The following is an 18774-nucleotide window of genomic DNA, read 5'->3' as shown; positions in this document are numbered from 1 at the left end:
CAAGCACACCCTGGTGCATGGGATCTATGATCCACAATAAGCCTGCAATGCGTACAATTTAGAGATACAAAACATAAATCAATACAACACACTAATAATACCCAATAATCCAATATTTATGCAAGTCAGTTAAGAATACTAACAAGTACTAATGGTTATTACCAAGTACTCCGTATGTGGTGAAGTCAAGCCCCAGATTCTCTACTTCCCACCTTGGAGCGATTCGACCAGCGAGCGCGGTGGTGTGGGCCACGAACAGAGCCTTAAGTTGCGCGATGACATGGCAAGCGAGGCGCGCGTCGGGCCGCTGCGGTTGTCAAACTTAGGATGTTGATAGGCGTACACGTGTACTAGTTCAGCTATACTAATTTTTCCGCAGAGGCGGTTCGCCTTTTCAGCTTACGGTACGTGTCGAATCCACAAGCTGATTCGCCCACCAACGGGGCTATGAGATTGTCTCGCGCTCCCCTAGGTAAATACAGATCCACAGAAATATGCAGCGACATATGTACTAATATATACCTAGATAATGGCTGTGTGGGGGGATATCATGCCGAGGCATTGCTACTAAAAGGAAAGGTCCGCGTAAGACGACAGAGCCTTGGTCTTCATGCTTCCCTTTTACACGCATTTCATTCATCGCGACCAAAGATACGAGTTCTTATGCCAAGACGCAGCATCAACAATGGAACCAGTCTCAAGAGCCCTTGACCTTTGTCATTCTTGTCGCGACGCGACCGCCCGCGCCTTCTCAGAGGCAAAACATTGTGTTGATATCCTACAACCCAAAGGAGACTTCTTAGATGCGCAACGTAAGTGCTATATCTGTACATGGATCGGATACAGTATTGGATCGCAAGCGCTCGAGAATCTGTCTGAAAACCTGGGGAAACAGTTCGGTTTTCTTTTCTACTACGGGGAGCAAACCATCTTGTGGATGATAATCAGATATGGGCTTCCAGGCCCTCTTGGGTTGCGTTTCTTTGCGACCAACAATGCAGGTATGACTTACAGCATGATCTACATGACCTGCATGCCCTCGAAATCTAACTTATGCAACTAGAATACACACGTTGCTTTCCACCAGCTGCCTCTGACTTTCCCGACTCGCAGTTAGCTACCTTGGCGGAGAGCTGGGTCAGAGATTGTCTGCAGAATCACGCAGAATGCACCCTGGCGAAGAAAGACTTCCGACCGAAGAGGCTAGTCCAGATTCTTAACAAAGATTTTGGAAGGCTTGTGCTTCCTAGGGAGCTGCCACCAAAAAAGAAGATCGACTATGTTGCAGTATCTCATTGTTGGGGGGATCCTAGGCTGTTAAAGAAGTTGACCGTCGATAACGAACATGAACTCCAGGATAAAATCAAAGTAGCAGATCTCCCAGCGACATTCAAAGAAGCCATTTCAGCTTGTTGGAAATTAGGATTCCGTTTTATCTGGATCGATTCACTTTGCATCATGCAGGGTGACCAAGCAGACTGGCAGGAGCAAGCTTCAGAGATGGGTTCTGTGTATGGAAACGCAGTGCTGAGCCTGTGCATGGCTGGATCAGCAAACTCTGCAGAACCAAGCCTCCAATCCAGAAATACCGATCTCACATTGCCTCTATGTATCACTCTCACCGGTGGCAATGGGGAAAAAACGACACTTCGCTTGGTTTGCAATAGGTCATTTGAGGACGATATCAAAGCTTGTCCACTACGCAAGCGTGCATGGGTCTTCCAGGAATGGTATCTCGCAAAACGCTCACTCATATTCGGGCGTATGCAGCTTTGGTGGCACTGTTGCGAAAAGCTGGCGTGTGAGACCTTTCCGGATGGGATTTCTGGTTCAATCGCTTTCAAATCTGCCATTGGCATTACAGATGCGGAGACAATGAAGGGTAAAGTCTCGAAAACACTACAATCTCCTCAATTTGCTCAGAAGCTTTGGTGGGACCTGATTAAGCAGTATGCCAAGACGAAGCTAACTAAGGAAGCGGAAGATCGGGTTATTGCCTTTTCTGGTATCTCAAAAATGTTTGGGGAATTTCACAATATCGAAAGTCAATACACTGCTGGTATGTGGAGATGCCACCTCCCACGAGCACTCCTATGGTATCGATATTGCGGAGGTGAGACGTTTCGTTCATTGGATTACAAAGCCCCTTCATGGAGCTGGATGTCGCTTGACGGGCCCATAACCCTCGAAGATGATTCTGATGGTCAGAGTCCCACAACGCCGCTTATCGCACCCCACTATTGCTGCTCAGTCGATACAGTCTACCTGCCCTTAGAGGACAAAAGCAATGCGACTGGTCGGCTTCAGGGCGGTTCTGTCCGGATCAGTGGCCATCTCCTTGAACTCACGGAGAGAGATGAGGACACCCTTCCAAATCATATCTCACTCAAACATTTTGGGGAAAGCTCTGGCATGGAAGAAATACGTTGGGATGAGGAAGACGACAAAGGAAACAAGATTGTCTCCTATCTTGACAATGTGGTCATGGAGCTATGTCAAGGGGGTGATATTACGGGATGTTCAAGGACCAGGGTGGCATTGGAGCAAGCCACAGGCTCCTTCTTTGCTCTCCCAATTATACACCAAACAGATGACGACAACCTTGCCGAAGTAATTGTGGCAGGCCTCGTTTTATATCAACCTCCACACCTGCCCGACATCTTCTACCGTGTTGCAAGCTACCAAGTACCGAGCGATTCGGAATGGGACTTCACTGCTTTCTCGGATAGGCTCCACGCGCATTTCCCTAGACGATCAATTTTTATCCTTTAGGTAGAGCATGATCTTCAAAATCAAGCCTGTAGATGTCACGCTCGCGTACATAATATCTACGGCACATTGTCAGCTCAGGTTTATCGGGGTGCTCTTTAGCATCTCTCTTTTGTAGCTATTCAGAATAAAATACTGGTTTTTATTCCATTTCACACATTAGCTTAGGTGAAATAGAAAAGAAATCAATGGCATCCCTTGTGCCGCAACTGAAATGCATCACGTTTGCATGCATGACCGCAGATCATCGTCCGACTCATTTCAATTACAGCAATCACTATATATTCCAAGTCCCTTTCTAAATATAATGAGGATCTCTCGAATCAATAGTGAATTTTGATAAAGCCATCGAGAAACTTTGATGGGAAGAAGGCGCATTCTCCTCCCTGTTATCATTCATCCTAATATCAATCGTCCCTCAGCGTATAAAGTAATATACAATTAACTAAATTGCTAACTAGCAACAACCTCGCAAACTGCAAAAGTTCGAAGCTTTAATGGCAGATGCTAGAGTGGCCACACACCTTCAGTCTTTTTACTCACGTATTTGCTTTTGACCGATTTTTTATAAATGACACCGCATTAATCTTGAGGCTGACCAAGATGGAAAAAAAAAAAAAAAAAAAGGGTCCAACAACGGCAAGCGGAGTGTCTATTGTGATGTTCTAAACGGTTTTCCGGCTGCATACCGTAGCGGAAAACCCCGGTTCTGGACAATGATTGTTAGAGCCAACAAGCATTATTGAGCTGACAATCATTGTTGGTCTGACAATCATTGTTGACTTTCAGCCGTCACCAGCTAGGGACTATCACCTATTGGACTTTTTTGCCAGCTGCATTCGACTTAGAGAAAAGAAAAGTTACGATTAACTGACCGTACGTATGACTGTATGGTAATTGACTGCATTACAATTAACGCTGCACTGGTTATATGGGAACTGGACTGGGAATTAGACTGGGAACTGGACTGGGAACTGGACTGGAAACTGGCTGTAGAACTGGCTGTAGAACTGGCTGTAGAACTGGCTGTAGAACTGGCTGTATAGGCTATATGGGCTGTATGCGCTGTATGCGCTGTATGCGCTGCTGTACTGGCTGGCCACTTCTGATCTGGATCGTGACTTCCACCCCTTCTTTGGATTTAATAAATTGCAATAAATTACTTCCAAATATGCAATCGTGACCCCGTAGTAGAACCGTAAAACTGTAAACCCGTAATCGTAAACCGTGAGTTTAAATTAAGTGTGTATTTCTTTTTCTTGCTAGTAAAAAAAAAACAGGTTATAATACCAGGTCCCAATATTCTGTATAGTGGGATTAGTTTTTTTTTTTTTTTACAGGCCACCTAATAAAGTCACGTGCCTGCCACCAAAACTTTGCTTGTTTGCCCAATAATGATTGTCACCTGAACAATCATTGTTTCCCAAATCCACCCCACCCCGGTACGGTATATTATAACGGAACCTAAATACGGGGCGGTAGACAACGTCAAAAAGTAGGGTCTCGATTATGGTAACGGAAAAAGTCAGCAGACCCCTGTCGTGCCGCAATGGACATATTGCCAAACTTCATGACGTGTTGGGCCAGAAGCGTTGCGTGCGTATCCTTGCTCAACTTCAAGTAGTCGATTTTGTACGTGATTGTTAAAATCTTGGCGCCGGCGGGGCTTACTAACTATATGCATACTGTGTTCACTGCTTAAAAACGCGGCAGGCGTCGGGCTCTCAAGGCCCATTGGGACTTTAGCAGACAAGGAAGTAAGACAAGCGACAATGAATGACTGTTGGGGGGCGGTAATCCGCCAAATGTAACCCCGCTTCGCTTCTTGCTCCCGAAAGCCAGACATGAGTCCTGCAGTTGAAATGCGGAAGCACCGCCTTGTCGGCTTCATGCGATGACCTGATGCTGCTCAATCATGCCCAAAACGAACGCCAATGCAAAAGTTGATAGCAACGACATGACAAGCGCACAATCGATCATGCGCAGCGGACTCGAGGGTAGTGAAGGACCAAAGACTCGTAAGTCTTCGAACTCTGCGGCTTCCAACGTTCCAGACTAATTTGGACATGTACTTAGACGATGGCGTCCCGGAATCTCAGCCTCACAAACATAAGCGCGCCGTTGACATGCCTGATAAGGTACCTGGAATTGCACCAGAAGAGTATACGGTAGGCTTGGTGTGTGCTCTTCCGTTGGAAATGGCCGCCGTGGAGTTGATGCTCGATCAGACCCACCCAGAGATTCCAGAACAGGATCCAGCCGATCATAACAGTTATACCTTGGGCCAGATTCAGGGGCATAACGTCGTTATCGCATGTCTGCCTGCAGGAACTTATGGAACAACGACCGCTGCCACGGTCGCCAAAGACTTGTTGCGAACCTTTAAGTCGATACGGTTTGATCTCATGGTCGGCATTGGAGGTGGAGCACCGTCACGAATACATGATATACGACTTGGCGATATTGTGGTTAGCCAACCTGATAGAACTAACGGAGGCATCATACAATATGATCGAGGGAAAATAGTAAAGGACGGGGAGTTCCAACGTACTGGGTCTCTCAATGCGCCACCCCAAACCCTCCTGACTGCGCTGGCCCGTCTACAGGCCAAACATATGATTGAAGAGAGTCGAATCCCTCAGTTTTTAGATGACCTTGTCACCAAAGTCCCCAAGAAAGCAAAGAAGAAATTCAGCTACCAGGGTGCAATTCATGATTGCCTGTATCTGGCAGAGTATGATCATATCGACGCGGGGTCGACGTGTGAGGAATGTGATCGTACTCGGACTGTGCAACGAGACGAGAGAGACGACACAGATCCCGTTATTTACTACGGGACCATCGCCTCTGGAAACCAGGTCATCAAGCATGGTACAACACGCGACCGGTTAAGCAAAGAACTCGGAGCATTATGTTTTGAGATGGAGGCTGCGGGGTTGCAAGACTTCCCTTCTCTTGTGATACGTGGTATTTGCGACTATGCCGACTCACACAAGAATAAGATGTGGCAAGAATACGCGGCGGCGGCATTTGCGAAAGAACTTTTGTCGTACGTACGACCAGATCGAGTTTTGCAGGAGAAACCAATTCCGCAGTTGGTGCCTAGTGAGTAAATTTCATGACTAGTCAATTCGTGGTGAGATGCTATTCGTCACAATAGTCGGGAGAGAATCACGCTTGTGCTTCCAAGTCATAGCATTGAGCATCGTGTACTTATAGTTTCTTATGTCAAAGGCGTAGGCAAGATATTGACATACGATCGTTGCTTCTAGTCGCAAAGGAACAACTACAAGCCTCGAAGAAGCATCTCGATGTGTCAACTGAGCATCTCGAAGAGCACAAGCGCACCAAGTAGGCAACGTTTCATTATTATGCGGAGGGTCTATTAATAGAGGAGTAGTCAAATGCTAGAGAATCGCCCTTTAGACCTTCACACCGTTCACAAAGCACGCTACGATAGTGTAGACGTTGGAGACAGCCCGAGATGCGTGAGCGATACTCGGCTTCGCATCCGGCAAGCGATCTCTGCTTGGGCCGACCAAGACTCTGGCGAGTCTATCTTCTGGCTTGTCGGCCCGGCAGGGACCGGTAAATCGACCATCATGCGGACTGTCGCTGATTCCTTTACCAAGAACAAGCGTCTAGCTGCTGGCTACTTCTTCAAAAGAGGAGAGAAGGGTCGTAACGACACCAGTCGGTTATTTGCGACTCTTGCCATGCAGTTAGCCGATGCTATACCTTCTTTCAAAAATTGTCTTAGAACATCTCTTGGTGATCTTGACGGAGATGCAGTAGAAAAGAAGGGTCTTGCCGCACAATTCGAGAAGCTCCTGTGGTCTCCTCTAGGACAATTGCCTCCTGCCAATACGAGCGAAGTGCCCATGGTGATTATCATCGACGCTCTAGACGAGTGTGAGCGCCCTGAACATACCTCGCAGATTCTGACCTTACTTTCGAAATTGCCTGGAATTACTACGGACCGCAACCTCTTACGCGTGTTGCTCGCCAGTAGGTCGGCTTCAGAAATAGTCGAAGCTCTTGAGCCACTGGTAGAGCTGGCTACGAAGCCCGAACCACTCTTCATCTATGCTGCAACTCTTTGCCGGTATGTTTACGATGAGCAGCACCCTCGAGACCCCGAGAGACAGCTGAAGCTTTGGTTCAAGCAATGTGAGGAAAACAAGTCTCAACTCCACCAAATGTACGATCCCATTTTTAGCCAATTGTTCTTCGGAAACAAAAATGGGGAGTCTAGTCGCCAGCTGCTATTCTTGTACGCTCTTACTCTTCTCGCTGCACCACTCCCGGCTCCGGCACTCGTTGCACTTCTCGATCTAGATATGGACGACGTCTACTGGTGGCTTCCGGAGTTGCACGCAGTGCTGGACATCCCTACTGATTCTCAAAAGCCAATGCGTGTGCTCCATAAGTCATTCAGCGATTTCCTCCTCGACCAAGAGAATCTTGGGCCCGATAACGACCAAGTAGAAGCAGCAGATATACACGCTTTGCTGGCCGCAAAATGTGTTCTACTCATGACAGCAGAGCTAAAACAGGATATCTGTGACATACAGAAATTAGATGCAACTCCCGGCGCAGTCGATGAGAAGATTATGAATCAACGCATACCTGCCCATCTCGGATACGCTTGCCTTTATTGGATATATCACGTAGAAGGCAGTGAGCGGTCACCTGAAAACTATGTATACACATTCCTTTTTCAAGATTTTCTTCACTGGCTTGAAGTTTTGTCGCTTCTTGGACATCTCTCCATTGGAACGAGCGCCGTTAGGAGGCTGCCCAAGCTATTCAAGGTTTGTAAGGAACACACAGGATATTCTAAGCTAACTGTTATACCTAGCGCTTTTCCGACACACCGTCAGAGATTGTCAATTTCTTGAATGATGCCAATAGGATCATATTAAGCTTTGGATGAATCGTTGAACGCGCGCCGTTACAAAGTTATGGAGCTTTATTGTTGTTCTCTCCAGTCGCAAGCGAACTGCGCCAAAGGTATTGGAGCCAACGCCTGCCCAGTCTCAATCAAGTCCAGGGTGTAAAGGCTCGCTGGGATCCATACTTGCAAACGCTTGAAGGTCAGCACGATTATGTGAGCGACCTTGCATTTTCGCCAGATGGTGAGCTTCTAGCTTCAGCAACAGATGAAGGCATGATCCGATTATGGATCGCAGCCACCGGTAGCCACTTGTTGACGCTTGGAGGCTATGGTGGTCCTGCTGCCAAAGTGATTTTCTCGCCCAACAGTCAGTATTTAGCATCAGTATCAGACAGTAAGACTGTCAAAATCTGGAATGTGATGACTGGGACGTTCATGCACACGCTCGATGGCAATATGTCCGCTGCAGTACGACAAGGGTCAGCTGACTCATCTCGAGGCTCTTGATAAAACACACACCCCCCCCCCCTCCCTTCGTTTTTTTTTTGGGGGGGGGGGGGGGGGCGGTTTAGCGCCGAGCAAAACTGGGTTACGGCGAATTAAGGCTATTTAGGCATGATTTTCCGAGTTGCTTCTTTATTCACTAATATGCCTGCCAGACGCATGTTTATCCCGCTATAAGGCTGTGTTCATAATGCAGGTGTAGCATAGCCACCAAGGTATTTGGCCTAACTGTTATGAGCATGCACCCTTGCATACGACAAACAAATGTGTTGGTACTTAAGAATGGAATAAGGGGCTCAGCACCGAAGGCCGCAAGAAAAAAAATAAACAAAGTCCTAGCCACCTCTGTTAGCTAACGACAGTGGCCAAGTATAGAACACCGGCCCTGGCAGGAGACCAAGGGATAGCAATAGTGATTAGTGGTTTTCACTGATTACCAGTGAACAGTCATGGACATGAGCCGATCAGAAGGAACATCAGTGAGGGAATGAATGGATATATACTACAGAAGGATTTCCTACATAGACAGTCATTACCTCAGTGATCAATCTAAGCATCTATCCTACCCATAGGTGAAGCACTTAATACGCTTTGACGACACACTTGTGATACTTAGTTCAATCATCTCACCTTTGTTACTCATTGCTCAATATTTATTTCTAGGCTATCGTACCCTGTTAGCATAAACCCCAAAACCCCTTATACTTCAGGTTTATTCTAGAAACCCGTAGTATAGTCGTTACATAATCCTCGCTAAGGCATAGAGTAACAGCTTAGTAATCGTTGATCCTATGTGCCCTCCCAAAAACTACCCACTTAAGTTTAAAAACGCCGGATCCTGGTTTACCATAGCAAGGCCTGGAGATATACCTGATTCGCCAACATTCCAGCTCGGCGCATCTTTGTCCCGCTGTAAGGCTCTTTCAGTCTTGCATGTCTCAGCATGCAGCTGCAGCATTGCCACCAAGGCGTACAGCCTGACGAGGCTCCGGAATGCCTTGGGCGTAGAGGTATTTTGCGAATATTTTGCCCGTTTAATTTGCAATTCTAGGGAAAACAATATTATAAAAGCAATTATTAAACTCTCGCTTACACAGCTTTACTTACAATAAATAATACTATGTTACAGCTATTTGAAAATGCCTAATGCGTTATTTTGAAAGGGTGGAAAACCAACGTAACACACACCCCCACCTGTATTTTTATTGTTGCACGAACGTAATTAGTACCCACCGCAAATCACCTGCTCGGGTATATAGTTCGCTCTTTAGCACCACCCTTTCACAGATTAAGGAGATCAACTTCGACATCTTTTTATGCTTCTTCGATGAAATCTTCCCCTTCATATATTGGCCCAGGTTAGATTTATTTATTTCAATATAATTCCGAGACCTACCCCCATATCATCACCCAAATACCTCCAGCCTTACGATATTTTCTTCGCCGTGTATCGAAGTCCGGAAGTTTTCGCATTGAAAAGGCTCGAGAAATAAATAAGTACTGCCGCCGGCCTAAACAACAAGGAGCTACCCTAGCCGCATGGCTCTTATGCCCCGTCCCTATCGCAAAAGTTAAAAATAAGGCATCGATGGACCCAGATACATCGTATGTCTAAGAGCCGACCGTACCCCAGCGCGGATATAAAAGTATCGCAATGTCTTTTCAACACAAGGAAACACCCATCCTTTGCTCTCGATGCCAACATATCGATTTTAGAACAGTGCTCGAACTAGAGAGTTCGATCCTCAAAGACAAATGGAAACATGGCGTCTTGGTAGCCAAAATCAATACGGATAATCATGAGTCTCAGCTCCACAACTGTCAGCTATGCTGGTTATTTGGTCTCATGCTCAACACTACTGCTCGCCCTCTTAGTAAAGATTGGGAACTTCGAGCCTATTCGTCATTCCAAGGGCATGGATACAGTGTGGTTCAAAGACTTCCTGCTGCTTTAAGGGCAAAAGACCTACCACGTCTTGCTCTTGTACCATCTTCGTCAACAAATCTTGATTCATTAAAGCCGCCAGTCAGTCTGCTTTATTGCATTCCTTCCGAATATACATACGAAAAGATTTTTATGCCGAGACCAATAGATCAAAAAGTCAACTATCGTATTCTACAGACCTGGATCGAAATTTGCAAAGAGAAACATCGAACTTTGTGTCACTCCCGACCGAACGAGACACCTGGCCTCAAGGTCATTGATTGCAGGTCGCCCGGTTCACAGCTTGCTATTGTGCTTGCTCCACCAGGCCATGCTTACATAGCTTTGAGCTACGTCTGGGGTGTACCTCAGAAGCAAACAAAAGACGAGTGTAGAGATCAGGCCTCGAAAAGCTCATACAACTCTGATTATCAGACTGTTATCAGAGATGCGAAAGAGGTTGTACTACAATTAGGTTACCAATATCTTTGGGTCGACAAGCATTGTATTGATCAGGAAAACGATACTGAAAAGGAATTCTTCGTCAACAGCATGGACAAGATTTACAGCGGAGCCGAACTTACCATCGTAGCTGCTGCTGGCATCGATGGCGATTTCGGATTGCCCGGAGTTGGATCGAGGCAACGCAGACTGCAGCCAACAATTCAGCTGAGCGATGCCCAATTGATCAGCTGCATGGAGCATCCACGCAATTCTATAATGGCCTCTAAGTGGGCCACACGAGCGTGGACGCATCAAGAGGCTCTGCTTTCACAAAGGCTTTTGTTCTTCACAGAGTTTGAGACATACTACGAATGCCACTCCATGCAATGCCGTGAAAGTATCTCGGCCGACTGGAGTTCGTTGCATTGCAAACAAGGAAAACTCTATGCGGGCTTGAATCGTGGGTTGTTTCTGGGAAAAGTTTCCAGCTCCCTGTCTAGTTACGGAAGTTCGTTCCAAGGACTAGGCAGGTTTTATGAGCAAGCCTGCCAGTACACATCAAGAGAAATGTCGTATGAAAGTGATTCCCTGCGAGCTTTCATCGGTATAATGAAACGTTTCAGGCAGGACAGAGTTCCCATTCTCCAACTATGGGGGATACCATTCCTTCCTTCGATAGATAAATCAGACGATATCAACAAATCATTCATAGCTGGACTGATGTGGTCACATCGTTCCAACTTTCGGTCTGAGCCACAAGGTCCAAAGCGTCGTAATCAATTTCCGTCGTGGGCGTGGTGCGGTTGGCATGGTCAGGTCGACTTTTTGGTACGCTCTGTAGCGTTCTACAAAGGGCTGACCAACCGCATCATAGATTTGCGGCTATCTAACCATGGTAATGGAGACGTACGCTTGAATAGTCTTGTGGGCAAAGATTGTTTGCTAGCTCCCGAAGTCTTGGTCTGCAGAGTCTTAGTGCTTCAACCCCACGGCTTCCTGTTGCGATTCAACCGCGGTACAACGACCAATTGTAAATTATGCAGCACATTTCATCCTCCCAATGGCACAACAGAGCCATTTCGCATCATCCGGCCACCCATCAGGAAGGGTCGAAAGCCTAGGTCGCAGGCTAGGCGATATCCTGGCACCACATCACAGCTTAACTTATGCAAAGGGCCGAAGATTTTAACTCGCTTACCTGAGTACCTGGAGTCGAATCATGTAAAAGTGATACTGCTAGCGACATCCAACGTATGTGGGGGGAGAAAGCTGCCTGTTTCATTCTTTCTTCTTGTCGAACCGATAGGGGACGTATTTGAGCGTATAGGTTTACTCAGCGTGAATGCAAGTTGGGAGGCGTTGCGCAGTGATTATCAATTTCTCGAGGAACAAATCTGCCTTCAATGAATGCCATGCGTTGTAGTAGGTAAAAACAGAGAAAGTTATAATTAATGGTTAAAAACGATCAGAGGATAACGAATAAAGACATATTTCGTAGATTATTGATATATAATGTTAATGCCAGTCGTTTAGATTGAAATGGCGATAATAGTGGGATTAAATGCAGAAATTACAGTCAGGATAAACCCAAGTATCTACACTAATTTTGGAGCCCTTTATTGTCAGCTTGGCCGCAAGAATGCATGGGATTCCCACCAAACCGGCTGCTTTTTCCAGGCCGAGAACGTCACTCGACAGGTGCTAGCTGCCTGGGTTATTCTGCAATAGAGTGAAGGGTAGAAGGCAGAGGGCAGTTTGACTTCTCGCCGAACAGTGAGCTCCTTGCATCGATGCATAGACTCATAAGTTACTGGAATGTGGCGACGGGTACCCGCCAGCACATGCTAGACAGCTCGGGCGACATATATAACGCTGCTTTCTCGCTCAACACACGGCTTCTGGCTGTGGCGCGGGAGCGGTTGAATCATGCAGGGGGGACGATCAGTATTTTGGATGCGACGACGGGTCAATGCCGACAAACGATTTACGGGCACCGGAAATTTGTTACGGACATTGTCTTCGCATGCGATAGCCAGCTTGTGGCTACAGCATCAGCCGATCGAACCGTCCGGATCTGGGATGCAACAATGTGGTTACCCCGACAGACCCTGAGCCATAGCGATTACCTCACAAAACTTAGGTTCTCACCTGGCAATGATCTTATAGCGGCAGCATCATTAGACAGGACGGTGCAGCTATGGAGCTCAACGACGGGCATGCATCTACAGTCTTTTTGCTATGACAAAGGCCTCGTACACGAGATCTCTCTCTCTGAAAACGAGCTTGTGGTGTCAGTATCAGACGACGACTGGGAGGTGCGCTGGAGTCCCTGGCGTTCAATGGCTCTAAAAGTCCACACCTACGGTATAGCTGCTCAACAGACAGTCACGCCAAATTTAGCCGTTCGTGGACTTGGTCTTGATGCGGATCAGACCTGGATCACGAAAGATTCCGAGAGAATCGTATGGCTTCCTCCAGAATACCGACCCAACCGCCGTCAAGCTTGGGCTCGAAGCGAGTCAATGATCTTTATTGGCCATCGTTCAGATCAACCTATCCGATTTCGAATCTCTTGACTGCATGCTTTCTTCTTGCAATGAATCTCTTCCAGGATGACGGAATGTGTATATCTTCCCTTGTACACATCTAGCTGCCTTTGCTCATGATGCCGATATGGTTGAGCTGCATGTGCCGTCAAAAAGGGCATATCACAAGAACATCACTTTGATGCTGATTTCGAGCCTTATTCATATGTTTTCATCGCGTTGCAGGCCACAGGCTCTCTAAGCCCGCTGGGAAAATTGAGAGCAGGCTTTTGTTTGCTGAATATAAGATGTTTTGACAAGATTAGTTGTTACATACGACCATACATACTAGAATATACGGCATCCCGTCCGCTCTGCCCTAGTCAAACTAGTAATGGCCGGATTAGTACTCAGATCGGTGACGGCTGGGGAATACCTGGTGTTGTATGTTTTTGGCATTTTTTTCTACTCTCCAGCTACCTTTTGGAGTTTTGTATCTTTTTAGCATCATTAGCTCAAAACTTGATTATTTCATACTTCAATTGATGAAGAGGTGGGAAGCCTTTTTACGCTGCGAGCCACTATTGTGGGGCCCCTCGAGACATGATGTTATGCTGGAACCACATCGAGTTGGCCGACATTTTGTAAAGCTACCAAGACGGTGCAATCATGTAATTCCTAGTGCTTCCATATGCAGCATCTCTGAACAAATCAATTGTTCCCTCAACTCCCTCTGGACCAACAGTCCATGTGCCGTCGTTGATCAAACTCGTCCAGAGATCAAAGAGCCGTGACAGTCTCTGCGCCCTCCACCATTCCCCACCAAATGGCTTATACCCATGCTGGAATAGCTCAGCAATACTCCCTTCTTCCATCAGAGTGCCATCGCTCTTCCTCGCACCGCTCTCCTCCCCGTGCTCGCGAAGAGAAAATGGGAGCAAAAGCCTGAATCCTTCCTCTGCGTTGTCTATTTTAAACCTTTCCACTGACTCACTGTACAAGCCAGCCGGAATCGAGTGGTCGCCATGGGACACTCCATCTCGGAATGCCTTACAAAATGGATTCAGCGACACGTAGCGGTTCAAAGAATCAAAATTGACAGTCGCGCCATCGGCGGCGGCGAAAAGAAGCACCGGCGGTACGACGAGGCCGTATTCACTTGTTGCATCCATCTTGGTGAACTTCTGTGAAGCTTCAAAGGCTGCTGCATCATGCGGTATGATCAGCCCTGGTGCGATGGCCCTGAAGCGCGGACTTGCAAGACGAGCCAAAAAGTGGCGGGCAAAGCAATCCTTTGGTACCAAGGCTGCGTCCAGATCGGCCTCGCTGAAAAGTAATCTTGAGGTTTGTGCATCAATCGGTGAATCGATTGGCATACGCTGTTCGATGGCCGCCACCAGTCGATGAAAAGAGGCCACCGCATCATCGACCTGCGCCATGCTATATGGCTGCCAGATCCAGGGGCCGTACTTTTCGTTTGGCGCCTCGTCTTGTGAGGCAGTAATCTTTCCAAGCTGTATTAAACTGATCCACTGACTAAGCACTGTTTCTAGCGGGTGCCAAAGCTCTTCGTGCTCTTCCACTGGATGCGTGTACTCAAAGTCTTCTATTCCTAGAGACATGGCGGCACGGTGGCGACGCTGGTCGTAGATCAATCCAGCCGGATGTTCACCCATTCCGTCGTTGGTAGCATAGAGCGTGAGAAACCGGTCCTCCTCGTCTTCAGGCATCATCTCTTGGGCAACAAAAACGTCGGATGGCTCGCACAGACCCGACACCCAAAAGTATAATGGCAGCGGTTCACTGGGTATCGCGGCTGCTTCAAGGAAGGCGATCAGTGACGTGTCCAGTCGATCTCGGACTTGGTCGGCTTCGTCACCGTGATGCTCGAAATAGTTCTGTGGCTGTAGATCTTGGAGTGCGCGACCGTCCGACTGCCAACCATACTGGACGAGATAATTATGCAGGGCGATGCATCGCGCGACATCCAGGCTACCATCTGTACGAGCAGGTCGTTGAGGGCTAACAATGAATTCATCAACGTCAATTGGAATAGTCAAGTCCATATCGGGAATTGCTGTCTGCGCTGAGAAAGCGTGCTTGATCAGTTGCAGGTATTGGCACAGATATATCCCAAAACTTGCCAGCGTAAGATGAATATTTGACTCGGAGGCGCTATCGTCAATCCATGGTGCAAGTTTAGGGTGGGCCACTGGGAATTTATATAGAGTTTAGAGTCCAGAACACGGCCCTAGCGTGAATAGACAGCATGCAATTCGCTGCACATGACGGGGCCCTGCATGCTGCATACACGCCACAACGTCACCAATGTACATATGTGTATGTATTATAACTGTATCAAACTTTGATCCAATAGCATTGATCTCAGTGCGGGCTCGATTGCTACACTACAGGGACTGTCGGACTAACTTGCAAACTTCCTGACCGGAAGCCGCAATTGTAAGAGCCACACGAAATGAACTCGAGTATTCGCGAACAGACTCAAGAGGAGCGTATTACCACACTTGACTGACCACAATCTGATCCTAGCCAGGCGCGCAGTATTGCAGCATTTAAGTACAAGCACCACTATAGCAATTTGTCCCTAAACAATAATCATTCGTAGAACCACAGTATCCAGACCTTGAGCAACAAGTTCCAAACTGTGTTCCGGTGCAGGTCTTGTTTCCTGCAAAATTAGGGCCACATTCACCATTTGTCGAAGGGCCGCCAATATCTGTGGCGCAGTGCCCCGAGTAGCAATTGCCAGCACCACAGAAGTCAGGCCCAGTGCCACAATAGCCGTAGACTAGGAGATTGGTTAGATTCTTCGCCGCGGGTTCCGTTGACAATGATGATGAGGTTTCAAACTTACTGCTGCAGCAATCTCCAAACGACGGGTTTGTGCAAGTCGTGCCCCCGTGATCCGGTCCGCACGAACCATTAGTCGTCGCCGTGCCATCTCCCGATGAAGCGCAATAGCTGGCGTTGCTTCCGCAATAGCCAAATGGGGAACAGCATCTGGCATTTGGTCAGCAAATTGGCACCTATCTGGACAGTTTGTGATGGAAGATCTCTTACTCCCCAAAAGCACTGCCTACACATGTGACGCCAGGTGGACACGTGCCATTCTGGGAAACTGTCTGTGGCATGACGGGAGCGACGCAGACATCGTAATCTTTCCACAGGTTCGAGCAATTGTTGTACAGGTAAGTGTTGTACTCTTGAAGTTGACTAAAGTTGAGTCCGAATTGGATAGCGACTGTCTGGCAATTGTCGCCTGGCTGTACGAGATAGTAGTTCCCGCATTCCTTGATGCTGCCTATCTGAGTCGGATATGCCGCCGTTGCCGCAGTGTAGTAGACAGCTGTACCCGTCGCACCGGGCGCAGTGATGGAGGGTCTGGGCTGGGGAAATGTGCCTCCCGGCGCACTGTAGACACTTGAGCCTATCAATCGTGTATCAAGTGTATGAAATGTACGAACCCCTTGCAAACTCTCTGGCCGAGTGCTACACCATCACAGCTACCCTGAATGTTGGAGTTCCAGCTAAGGAACTGCGCCTGTGTGACATTGTATGTCGAGTTTGAATATCGTCGAGCCAAGTCGGAACTAATGGTCGTTGCGTTATTCATCATGCTGCAATAATAGGAAAAATATAACAGAAAACGTACCAGCTCGGAGAGTCCCAGACAGTATCGAGCTTACAAGGAAGTGGTAGGCAGATGGTAGAGGTAAATTGGCATACGAAATCGCCGGTCGCTACTCGCGCATCACCGGTCGAAACGCCATAGCTAGGCAGATCGTCAACTCAAGACGGTCCAGTAATACACAATTGAAAATAATCAACTTACGTGTCGCTCAAATCGTTACACGTGAGAAAGTCGTCTTTAGGCTGAACTAACTGACCAATACAGGTAGGCGTTGCACTTGGCGCGCCGGTCGTCGAGTTGATTGTTGTTGGAGTAGAAGTAGCACTTCCGATATACAGGGTGGACGAGCTTGTGGAGTACGGCAACGTCGTCGAACACTTTCTCTGCAGATCGTCAAACTCGCCAATAAGGTAGTCGGTAAAGTTGGATTGGGAAAGCCATGGATCGAGAAGCCGCTGTCTCATGATTTTCAGGAAACATTCACTGCAATACTAGTTGCGACACAACTTTTCGTCAGCGTCAATGGTGGGATGATTGATATGGTTTCCACGTACGAGCTTTGAATCATACAAATTTGTCAGTGCCGACATGTCAGGCGATATCTCATCGGGGTCGAATGTTGAGTCATTGCACTGAGGCGGCAGGTCTTCCAGATCTGCACAGAGCAATGGGTCCCATCGGATGTAGTCACTGCCTTGCCAGCTCTGCGACTCGAAAAAACACCAATTCGAGTGGCTGTTGCGTGTAAGAAAACCTCATCTTGAAAACTTGCCCGGGAAAGGGATTTACCTGTCCTTCATACAGGCAATGTCTGCATTGTGGGTAAAAGAATGGGTCAATGCCTTGGCTTGCACTTGTGCGCCGCTCTGCCATATGGTCTGGCCGTAGCAGGCCGACTCAACACTGTTGCCCCACGAGTGTAAAGACGCCTGGCAGTCCGCAGTACATAATCTTGTGAGGTTATCCATGTACCAGTCTAAGAGAATATAGGCGTCAGAATGTATTGGAATAACAACAAACGAATGCGATTTACACACAATTATTGTCAATACCAGAACCGATCAGCGTTGACACGCGCTCATCGCATTTGACAGTAGTGTTTCTGAATTCAAAGTGAGCTTCCAGGCGGGCATGATCCATCTGCATCGTGACTCACAGTGCGGATATACAAGAAGTCGTCAAGTTCCATGCTTCCGTCAGTGTGTTTGCATCATAGTAATGGTATAGTTGGAATTCAGCCGCGACGATTGCTGCAAAGAGCGGCGAAAGCAAGGGAATGTTAGAATGAAACATTTCTTTTGCTAGAAATGTCTCCAGTCTCGCGGTGGGCTTGAACCGGCGTGTTTTTGGAAATGATTTCGTTCACGTCTTTGCTTCACTAAAGAGTCCTTCGGATGATTTTCTGATTGCAAGGCCTGCGCAATCGATCAAGAGTAGCAGACCGGTAGCTCCAATCAGGAAATGGATCCGGCCGAGGCCATGTGCAAGTAGTTACATGGTCAGATATTGGCATCTGAGGCTGATATTTAAACTTGCCTCAAATCCAGTAGAGACACTCTATTAAGTGTGTGTTGAATGAGCGAGGTCACGCATCGAGCATGGAAATAGATGCGGAGGATGCAGTCCAAAGGACCAATGTAGTATGCCAACTGTTGACTGCTCCGTGATTGGACCAGTCGTTTTTCCCTTTTTAGTGGCATGTGGAAAGTTGACTTTAACTAAAAGTAATGGGCACAACTCTCGTCTTGGCGGATTAAAGCATGGAATTCCGGACCCTCCGGCTTGACGGCTTTTTCCGGTGGGAAAGTAGAGGCAGTCGAATTGCGTGTATTTATGTTTCACTAAACTCAATGTAACAGATCCGTTCACTGATGCTAACTACACCAAGGCCGTGATTGGCAAACTGTTCAAGGTTGTGCCTCTAATCGTAGGCCAACGGAGCCGTCACAGGTATGATTGGTCTGGCTCCGGGCCGTACCGAGCGAATCCTGGCGCGCCTCCAGGATCACAGCTTTATAGCGAGTAGGCCCCATAATAATAAGGCTGTAGGCGATGTAAC

General features: G+C 47.5%; 6 protein-coding genes across 6 annotated transcripts; 4 read left to right on the top strand and 2 right to left on the bottom strand.

Annotated features, from left to right (window-relative positions):
- Positions 1 to 1053: 1053 nt before the first annotated feature.
- On the top strand, positions 1054 to 2772 carry PFICI_11233 (uncharacterized protein; the record flags this gene model as incomplete). The annotated part of the gene is made up of 1 exon (XM_007839814.1): positions 1054 to 2772. One exon carries the CDS (start codon positions 1054 to 1056, stop codon positions 2770 to 2772), a length of 1719 nt encoding a protein of 572 aa, XP_007838005.1.
- Positions 2773 to 4747: 1975 nt separating this feature from the next.
- PFICI_11232 (uncharacterized protein) lies at positions 4748 to 8173 on the top strand (the record flags this gene model as incomplete). The annotated part of the gene is made up of 5 exons (XM_007839813.1): positions 4748 to 4787; positions 4846 to 5874; positions 6042 to 6120; positions 6170 to 7587; positions 7761 to 8173. The coding sequence occupies 5 exons, from the start codon at positions 4748 to 4750 to the stop codon at positions 8171 to 8173; spliced, it is 2979 nt and encodes a 992-aa protein (XP_007838004.1).
- A 1651-nt stretch (positions 8174 to 9824) lies between these two features.
- PFICI_11231 (uncharacterized protein) lies at positions 9825 to 11217 on the top strand (the record flags this gene model as incomplete). The annotated part of the gene is made up of 2 exons (XM_007839812.1): positions 9825 to 10953; positions 11162 to 11217. The coding sequence occupies 2 exons, from the start codon at positions 9825 to 9827 to the stop codon at positions 11215 to 11217; spliced, it is 1185 nt and encodes a 394-aa protein (XP_007838003.1).
- A 1162-nt stretch (positions 11218 to 12379) lies between these two features.
- On the top strand, positions 12380 to 13114 carry PFICI_11230 (uncharacterized protein; the record flags this gene model as incomplete). The annotated part of the gene is made up of 1 exon (XM_007839811.1): positions 12380 to 13114. The coding sequence occupies one exon, from the start codon at positions 12380 to 12382 to the stop codon at positions 13112 to 13114; it is 735 nt and encodes a 244-aa protein (XP_007838002.1).
- Positions 13115 to 13713: 599 nt separating this feature from the next.
- Positions 13714 to 15129, bottom strand: PFICI_11229 (uncharacterized protein; the record flags this gene model as incomplete). Its single annotated transcript, XM_007839810.1, has 1 exon — positions 13714 to 15129. One exon carries the CDS (start codon positions 15127 to 15129, stop codon positions 13714 to 13716), a length of 1416 nt encoding a protein of 471 aa, XP_007838001.1.
- A 539-nt stretch (positions 15130 to 15668) lies between these two features.
- Positions 15669 to 17855, bottom strand: PFICI_11228 (uncharacterized protein; the record flags this gene model as incomplete). Its single annotated transcript, XM_007839809.1, has 9 exons — positions 15669 to 15872; positions 15939 to 16110; positions 16145 to 16495; positions 16549 to 16674; positions 16737 to 16856; positions 16917 to 17170; positions 17270 to 17450; positions 17505 to 17691; positions 17753 to 17855. 9 exons carry the CDS (start codon positions 17853 to 17855, stop codon positions 15669 to 15671), a joined length of 1698 nt encoding a protein of 565 aa, XP_007838000.1.
- Positions 17856 to 18774: the final 919 nt, after the last annotated feature.

Source organism: Pestalotiopsis fici (genome assembly GCF_000516985.1).
Source record: "Pestalotiopsis fici W106-1 unplaced genomic scaffold PFICI_Scf_8, whole genome shotgun sequence".
In the NCBI taxonomy this organism is placed as follows: Eukaryota; Fungi; Ascomycota; class Sordariomycetes; order Amphisphaeriales; family Sporocadaceae; genus Pestalotiopsis; species Pestalotiopsis fici.
This window is presented reverse-complemented; position numbering and strand designations above follow the sequence as displayed.